The 9,459-nt window shown below is 38.7% G+C and overlaps 2 protein-coding genes across 2 annotated transcripts; both read left to right on the top strand.

Moving 5' to 3' along the window:
- Positions 1 to 430: 430 nt before the first annotated feature.
- On the top strand, positions 431 to 5,725 carry LOC114744123 (ATPase family AAA domain-containing protein 3C). Its single transcript, XM_028932311.1, has 8 exons — positions 431 to 851; positions 958 to 1,053; positions 1,152 to 1,262; positions 1,751 to 2,060; positions 2,850 to 2,940; positions 3,734 to 4,070; positions 4,213 to 4,361; positions 4,879 to 5,725. The coding sequence occupies exons 1-8, from the start codon at positions 576 to 578 to the stop codon at positions 5,381 to 5,383; spliced, it is 1,875 nt and encodes a 624-aa protein (XP_028788144.1). The 5' UTR covers positions 431 to 575; the 3' UTR covers positions 5,384 to 5,725.
- A 1,241-nt stretch (positions 5,726 to 6,966) lies between these two features.
- Positions 6,967 to 8,920, top strand: LOC114744122 (uncharacterized). The gene is made up of 3 exons (XM_028932310.1): positions 6,967 to 7,274; positions 7,996 to 8,093; positions 8,205 to 8,920. The coding sequence occupies exons 1-3, from the start codon at positions 7,075 to 7,077 to the stop codon at positions 8,567 to 8,569; spliced, it is 663 nt and encodes a 220-aa protein (XP_028788143.1). The 5' UTR covers positions 6,967 to 7,074; the 3' UTR covers positions 8,570 to 8,920.
- The last annotated feature ends 539 nt before the right edge of the window (positions 8,921 to 9,459 follow it).

Raw genomic sequence — 9,459 nt, 5'->3', positions numbered from 1 at the left:
ATCATATATATGAATATGAATATGAAGAGAGAATACAAAGAGAATCCAATGATCATATCAATCATCAACTAATGAAACTAAAATCTAGATTTGGTTTGCAACGGTGAATATAAGTCAGACTAGGGGCCTCTCCGTTGGTTCAGATTTTTTAAGCCAACGATCGTCGGTTCAGATTTAAATATTTAAATACTCCGGTAATTTGCAATAATCAGGATCAAAGAAGCCCAATAAGTGCAGCACGGTCATCAACCCTTTGGGCTTAACACGCATAAAACTGGGCTTGGCCGACCCAAGATAGAGTGACCTTCAATTCGGCTTGTCGTTTCACGCAGGTGCCGGGCGTAGCAGAGAAACGACGGTCGTTTAGATGTTTTGAATTGCTCCGCAAGCTAGGCTTCGTCCGTTGCCGTGCTCTCAACTTTCTCATTTCCCGGTTAAACCCTAGCATGGGTTTATGCTCGCGCCACACGCCAGGTCGTATCCTCAGAGACAGAGACTAACCACCTGACATGCAAAATGCGAAGTTTATGAACCAACGTAATTTCCATCATCTCTTCGAAGGCACATTCTAAGCCATGACTGCCGCAAGATTATCACCGTGCGTAGCCGTGGCTGCAGCCGTGGCTGCTATGTCCACTCTCTCCAATAAGGCTTACGCCGAGACCTCCTTTCGGTTCCCTTTTCTCCCTTCTTCGTCGCCTACTTCAGCTCCCCAGGCGGATCAGAATTCTGATGCTAAGTCAGAATCTCAAGCTCCCGATGAACCCAACAAGTCAGGTTTTGATCCGGAATCGTTAGAACGAGGGGCAAAAGCTCTCCGCGAAATCAATTCTTCTCCGTACTCTAAACAGGTTTAGATTTTATGTCAGGATTCTATGGGATCTGTTTTGATTTCTGAGACAAACAAAAAGAAATGGTTAAAATTTAGTCGGTTAATATCTTGGTTTTGCTTTCCAGGTTTTTGATTTAATGAGAAAGCAGGAACAAACTCGCCTTGCTGAGTTAGATGCCGAGAAAGTTCATTATGAACTAATTCAGTCCCAAGTTGATATTGTAAGTGATGGATTAGGAAATAACACTCTTGTCGCCAAAATTTCGTGTCAATCAATCTATGAGGATAGATTACTTACACCATAGTGACTTCTCTGCAGGATAGGCAGCGGAAAATAGCTGAAGAACAACGGAATCTTATACAGGAGCAGGCTCAGAGGCAGGCCCAGGTGCTGCGATATGAAGATGAACTGGCTAGGAAAAGAATGCAGGTAGAAACATCAAAATATTCCCTTTTTTAATATAGGATAGTCTGGGCCTTTTTTTATAATTGATTGGAAGTTGCTTGTCACTTGTCTGTTAATATAAAATTTCAAATGTCCTAATAGTCTTGAGAGTAGTGGAGTATATTAAAACTATATGCAAAAACATGCGGAGTTTGACTCTGTGTTAAACTGTTATGTTCATTTCCTTTCTTCTTTTTCCTCTAGTCTGTAGGTTTTGGTATGCATTTCTCAGTAAAAATATTTTCTTTTTCTCCTTAGAATATTGGTTCGAACGACTTGTGTGGTTGTTCTCCTCCCTGTCTTTGCCTTTAAAACTCTGTAGTAGTAGCTGTTTTGAATTTCCAAGGAGAGATACTAGCCTCGGTCTTCCTTTAGATGGCCAAGGCTGCACCCATTTGAAGCTCCTGTCCCATTGAATTCTGTTAAGTTAAAAACCATCTAATCAAACAGTTATCTCTTATTGCCATTTGTAGGCTGATCATGAAGCTCAGAGACGACATAACGTTGAATTGGCGAAGATGCAAGAGGAGTCCTCTGTTAGAAAGGAACAGGCAAGGCGAGCTACTGAAGAACAGATTCAAGCTCAGCAGCGTCAAACTGAGAGAGAGAGAGCTGAAATAGAAAGGGAAACCATAAGAGTTAAGGCCATGGCTGAGGCAGAGGGCCGAGCCCATGAAGCGAAACTCACTGAGGAGCATAATAGTAGAATGCTTAAAGACCGATTGCAGGGTGAAAAAGACAAATGGCTTGCTGCAATTAACACGACTTTTAGTCATATTGAAGGTATGCATCTGATCAGGACATCTGCTGTTACTTGGTGGTTCAGAAACTGGCAATTCTGTTTCTTGTTTATTGTTTATCTCAGTGATCTCTTTTCCCCATTTCCCTCCTTATTTACAGTCTGAAAGGATGACAGGGTTCCATGTAATATCTATTGATCCTAGAATCTTCCTTTGGCTTATGCATGAGTTATGAGCATCTATACCATGAGTGTTCCCTGGTATGCCTCTCTAGTGGCCCTCACATGTGCTGTTAGATTTTCTATGCACTTCAATGTAGCAAATCTTTTTATTTTATTCTTAGGAAGAGTTGGTTAGTGACATGGACTTCATGGTTGTGTGTGACAATATGCATTATTGACTGAAGGGGTTATCACTCAATATTCAATTCTTAATTGCGGAGTTATATAAAAGCTAGCAGTTGGATTTGCGAAGTATACCTTTGCTTCCCCTGCAATGCGGGATGGATGCTTGCACTTGCATGAAATTATGGAAGCAGTCATGGCCGCTGGCTGCTCAATTATTATATCTTAACTGATATTTCTGTCACATTTCTTTGAGGAAAAGTCGTTAGGTTTTGTGTTTGGTTTTCTTTGGTTGCTTGAATTCTTGTTTCATTATCAACAATGATGTTGACTTGGTATTCTTCCATCTTATAAGAGACTTGTTTATGGTTGTAGCTTCATGTATATTTATCAGCTATATTTGTTGATGGAAGATAATTCCTGTACTATATTATTTATTTTTCAGAATTTATTGGTACAACTGTAATTTGTTAACTTGAAACATGCAGGTGGCTTAAGGATCTTGTTGACTGATAGGGACAAATTGCTTATGACTGTGGGAGGGGTCACAGCATTAGCTGCAGGAGTATATACAACTAGGTAAATATGCCACCTTTCTTGCTCCATTTGACCTTTTCCACATCACCTTTCATTTTGAAAATTCAGTTGGCTGTGGGATTTGTATGCTTTGTCAATTTTTAATCTGATTTTATGGTATTTAAAACTATTTTAACTATGACTATATTAATGCTTGTCAATGCCATTTCCACTTACAAACTGGCTGCGACAGTGGAACCAGCTGCGACTTTTGGAAAGGAAATGAGTGATTTGACATCTTGGCAATATATCTCGTAAATGAAATTAGAATGTGTATTGGGGATTCAGAGAAAAGTTGAAGGTCAGAAAGTGTGCATGGTCCTCAGTTCCTGTATCTCACATCACATAACTATTTACGGCTCCTGTCAGCGTCCAGCTTCCTATCTTTCTCCCAACTCTGTGGTCCACCCCCTGGCCCATGGAAAATAATCTAGGGGTCATTATCCAGAATATACCACAATCTTTTCCCCCGAAATCGCGACTTGATTTTCAAATTCTCATTGATAAATTCTGAAACCTTCTAATCTGATGGAGAAGGAAGAATAGCTGTTACCATATTGACTAGCAAGCACGTGCAGTGTGAGACGTTCAACTGTTGTTTTCCTTCCTAACCGCCTGGATGATAAGAGGAGAGGGAGGATGGAATTAAAATTATGAAACATGATTAATTGATTATCTTCATATAGTTCAATTACAGTTTTTCACCGCATCAAACTGCAGTCTGAAGCTATAAAATCTATGATCTGTCAGAATTGTAAACGGGATCTGTGTTTAATTTTACTTTCTGACTTTACAGAGAAGGTGCTAAAGTTACATGGGGCTACATTAATCGGATTTTGGGCCAGCCGTCTTTGATCAGGGAATCATCCATGGCAAGATTTCCAGGGTCAAGGATCTTATCTCAAGCCAAAAATAAAGCCTTTAGTACCATGGCGAAGGCAGAAAAATTTTCTGAGAGTAAAACTGGCCTTGAAAATGTAGTACTCCATCCATCGTTGCAGAGAAGAATAGAGCATCTAGCACGGGCGACATCAAATACCAAGGCCCACCAGGCACCATTCCGTAATATGCTCTTTTATGGTCCTCCTGGGACTGGTAAAACCATGGTTGCAAGGGAAATTGCTAAAAAATCGGTGCGATGGCCTCTTTTTCTTTTATGCCTAGTTCTTTAGTAATGGAATTTGTCTACATACTCCATTTCCATTTCATTCTTTACTAATTTGGAGGTGATTAAGGTTTCTTTAACAGCTACTCTTCATCAATTTTGGTGTGCAGGGTTTAGATTATGCCATGATGACTGGAGGAGATGTTGCCCCCCTGGGCCCACAGGCTGTTACTAAAATCCACGAGATATTTGATTGGGCCAAGAAATCCAGGAAAGGGTTGCTGCTTTTTATTGATGAGGCTGATGCTTTCCTTTGCGAGTAAGTTCTTTTAAACAGCATTTAGAGACTTAATTCTCAAATAAAAATATTTATGACTAAAATGATTTTTTCTCTGAAGCTGATGGCATAATTTAATTGGTTGACTTAATCTGTCTTATGCAAAATGATATTTTTATATTCAGGCTACAATATAATTTCTTATGCTTCTCTTTTTACTGGTGATAATGTCTTGTGCTTCTATTCAATCGATAACGGCCTAGAAATGATGTGGGCAGTGGGCTGTAACTAAGCGGCCCAATATATTGAACCCCCCTCCGATCCCTGGATACCAATAAACGTGCTAGTGAACCAACAAACCACAACTTTTTGTATTTAAAAAAAAAAAAAAACCCACAACTTTTGTGGTTTTTTTTTTTGGTGTCTTTCCTATATTCTGTGGAGATTCAATGTGCCAAATGGATAGTAATTCTCGTTGGATTCTTTTTTTTTTTTTTGGGTGAATTCTCTTTGGATTCTATAGCAATCAATTTAATGATATATTGTGGACCCGATGCAGGCGTAACAGCTCACACATGAGCGAAGCTCAACGAAGTGCTCTAAACGCATTGCTCTTCAGAACTGGCGATCAGTCAAGAGACATAGTACTTGTCCTTGCTACAAACAGACCAGGTGATCTTGACAGCGCAGTGACTGACCGCATTGATGAGGTGATTGAATTCCCACTCCCTGGGGAGGAAGAACGTTTCAAATTGTTGAAGCTCTATTTGAACAAATACTTGAGCGAAGACAATGGCAGCTCATCCATACTCAGGAAACAAGCTCAAAAAATTATCATGAAGGATATATCCGAGGATGTGCTTAGGGAGGCTGCGAAGAAAACGGAGGGATTCTCAGGCCGCGAGATAGCCAAATTGGTTTCCGGCATCCGAGCAGCCGTGTATGGGCGCCCAGACTGTACTTTGGATTCTCAGTTGTTTAGAGAAATGGTAGATTACAAGGTTGGGGAACACCATCAACGTATAAAACTGGCGGCTGAAGGCGGTCTTCCTGACAATATCTAGTCACTTGCTTTCCGCTTATTGTCTGACGCTCCAGCGTGAACTCCGGGAAATGCTCTTTCGACATCTGGTTTTTTTTTTTAAAAAATTTTTTTTTCTTCGAATCCGTTGGATCATCACTATACTGGACCCATGAAGAAGATTCATTTGTAGAGTCCACTCCCCGTTCATTCTGTGGGCCGAAATTTTTGCAGGATCCTTGGCAAATTGGTGCGGAATCTTGGGAAGCATCTTATTTTAGAAAATAGAAATGGAGGAATCCTCTCGTGAGGCATACCCTGTTACTAATCGAGCCAATGGCCCATTGAGTTTTCTTCGTATTATAATAAAATTTTTATTGATGAATTTTGATTGTAAGCAGGTTTATTTATTATGCCGGAGAAAAGTCCATTTTCTTGAGAAATCAGAACTCCTTAATTTATACCATTATCATATTTTAATTCGGTATCACGATTGTAGCAAAACCCAAAACTGTAATAATGAGATGATAGAAAAGATGAAATGTTTGTGCTAATTTGAAGGAAAAAAATGAATCATGAATACTTTGTCTCGGATGCGATGCATTCTTAGGGTCGATTTTGATAGGAGGAAAAGGGAGGGGAGGAAAATTTTTAATGAGTTTGATTTAAAAATTACACTAAGGTTAAAATTTTTTAATTAATTATTATTATCATTATTTTTATATTACTTCCTCTCTTGTTATTAAAATTTTAAATTCTCACTTCTTTAATTTTTTAAATAAAACTCATTAAAATTTTTCTTCCACTCACCTCCATTTTCAAAACATCAAACAATACCTAAAAGTGACAGGCTAAGGTTAATTCCCTTTTCATGTCATATTAGCATATTACGTCATGTTTGATTTCCTCAAGATTCCATTAAAAATATAGGGCAATGGTATTTAATATATGATATAATTATTGAGTTAATTTTAGTTCTATATGTAAGACCTGTTTATCATGTTTATCAATTTTTTTTAAATTATCGTTATTAATTCTCCCTCAACCATAATCAAGTAGGAAAGAGAAGGAGAATATTAATAAAGATGATTGAATATTGAGGAAGATGATTATGGTATTTTAAGAAAAACATGTCATATTTTTTTATAATTAAGTAACCTATTTAAATTTTTTAATCTAATCAAATTAATTAAATAAATCTTATATTAAACAACAGAGTAACAATTTTTTTCACAAATTCATCATTCATGTCATCCGCATATTCCTTCCATATGTGAGTTAAGGTTTAAATAATGAAGTTTGAAATCGAAGTGAAATTTGTAGTCATAAATAATTTGTTGTGGTTGAAAGAAATACTAGAGGTCTAGAGCCGATGGCGAGAAAAGGACAAGAGGAGGAAAGGGAAAACATGCAAAATAAACAGGAAAAGGCTAAAACACTGCAGTGGGAAAATTATTGGACGTCCGGACCACATTAAGCGGCGATGGAATACCCGTTAAAGCTATGGATTGGTCGTCGTGCGGGCCATGCGGCCGTACAACCCGTCTGTTGGACACGTGGCGTCAGTCCCGTTCCATGCCCCTCCATAATTCGCCACGTTTTCCCCGAACGCCGCGTGGCCTCTCCCTCTGGTTTCTCCGGACTTCTTAACAACACCATACCGTTCCTCTCCGCCGCACTCTCAATGGAGAATTGACCGCTTCTTCTTTCCGACGAACAAACCGAGGAAGATCGATGGCAATCCCACAGGTGTTCTTCCTGCTGGTGCTGTGGCTCGCCGTGTGCGTTGGGTTGTGCAGCTGCTGGGGGGAGTCTGCTGCCGACATTGCCCAGACGACGGCTCAGGAGATCCAGCACGGTTGCACAGAAACCACGGAATATGCTCAGGAAAAGGCTGAATCTATGGCTGATTGGACTTATGACCAATTCCTCCAGTAATGTCCTCCCTCCTTTTCCTTCCAATAACGATCCCCGTTCTCCAATTTCAGTCTGCAATTTGTTTCTTCCTCAAGCGCCCGTACCTGTTCCCATGGTTACCTCTCCGTGCTAAGCGTTTCATGTTCTCAAGCTTTCCCGTGTTCCTACGGATGGCACGGAACCTTGTTCCATGCATCAACAATGAATTATTCTATTCAATAGCGTGGCAATTCATACCTTTTCTATTCAAGGAGCATGATGGATGCTATAGAAATAATCAATCCTATAGTTACTAGCTGAGGATTTCCTCCTAAAATTCAAACACGAAAAGAAGGGATTGGGGAGTAGGCAAAGAGTGATGTTGTGTTAATAGTCACATATGCAAGCATGCATTCTTTGCAATTCCTTGCTATAGATAGTTGGGAAAATAGGTGGGTAGTCCTCGGTCATAGCGTTGGATCAGGGTATTGATAATTAATTCTCAACAGGGGCACGTTAGGTATCTAGAGTGAATGCTGCTGCTGCTAATTCTTTATCGCGCTTGACAAGTAATTGTCATATGAACTTCCTCCTAGTTAAGTTGGTTGTTTTTATTGTTGGAATTTTTAATAAATTTTATCGTGGATTAGCATAAATTTAATTATAATTATAATATAATTTGCATTATTAGCATTGACGGCCTATGGACCAAACCTTAGCGTTCTTTGTTTGGTAATTGATTTACAATCCTTCTTTCAGAAACAAGGACAACGCAAGACAGGCAGCTCAGGGCATGAAGAATAAAGCTGGAGACGCTGCCTCAAGGGCCACTGAAACGATGAAATCTGCGGCATCTGGTATATTTTTGCCCTCTGTGTGTTGTATTTTAACCACCTAATAATTCTCTATTTGACAGAGACATCTTAACTCAGCAAATTTTCCAATATGTGTGTGGTTTCTTTGTTCAGGAACTTCCGAGTGTTTTTCTCAAAAGTACGGTGAAGCCAAGGAAAAATTGTCAAGAACTATGGCGTATGACAAAACTGCTGAGGCCTATAATGAAGTTGATGAGATTATCAGAATGGCGACAGATAAGGCTTCAACCAATGCCAAAGATATCTTGGCAGATTCAGTGGGATATGAAGGAAGAGACCAAGCGGCTGAGGAAACCTATGAGCAAGCTAGGCATAGAGTGGAGGAGGCTTACAGGTCAGCAAAGGACACCATGACTGAAGAGAATAAGGTTAATTACGAAGATGCCAAGGAGAAGGCTTCACAGGCCACTGGTGATCTTGGAGCCAACATGAGGATGAGCAGCAGCGAACTAACATGAGGGTATGGCTAGTTTTACCTTTTTCTTGAGTTTTTTTTTTTTTTGCCCCCCCAAGCTCTCCTACGTTATGCGATGCTATGCCAATCACTTAATAGATATTTTCCCCTTAGCAAAGGAGGATAACGTAACTTAGGGTTTTCTCGAACTACTAATGCTAAATATATATAGTTTTATATAATAGTTAGGGGACTTCGCAGCCCATCATAACCTTGTATCTTCTCTGTGATCAAAATAGTGTATTATTTTTTCCTTAATATAAGTCGTGGGGTCCCTACTTTAACCTGGTTGATTTCAAAATTGTTATCCCTGTACGGAACTACAAGTGAATGATTAAATTGAAAGCTGGATAGATTGTTAAAGGTGACCTCCTCTCTTTTATTAATTAATGTGGTATCTTTTCATCTGCATTTTGATTAGAGGTCTTCTTTATTTGGTGGTCCATACCATAGGCAAGCCATGAATTTTTCACGCATAGCTCGGGATATAAACCAACTTTTACAAGACATAATATCAACTTTTTTCCCGAAATATGCACCAAGTGGTGATAGTCAAAAAAATATTACAGTAGCTGCAAGTCACACTACTGATAAGGGTCAAAGTTGCACCAAGAGTATATTACAATACTACCTTTTCTTTTTAATATAAAAAATAATTAACTAATCTAAATAGATTAAAAAAATTAGTTAAGTTAATTATTTATAATAAATAAGTATTATTTTTTTAATAATATCCTTGCTAATCAAGTATTATTTGATGAAATTTTTAATATGTGTAACTATTACAAGGACTAACTTGAAAAAAATAAATAAATATGAAAGACAAAGTGGATTGTAGTTTTATATTTAGGGCCAAATTAAAAATCAAATTAGCTTTTATATTAAAAAAGATAG

Source organism: Neltuma alba, unplaced genomic scaffold (genome assembly GCF_004799145.2).
Source record: "Neltuma alba isolate B1F8T4 unplaced genomic scaffold, ASM479914v2 tig00004269_pilon, whole genome shotgun sequence".
In the NCBI taxonomy this organism is placed as follows: domain Eukaryota; kingdom Viridiplantae; phylum Streptophyta; class Magnoliopsida; order Fabales; family Fabaceae; genus Neltuma; species Neltuma alba.
Note: the sequence above shows the minus strand (reverse complement) of the source record. Positions and strands in the feature narration are given on the sequence as shown.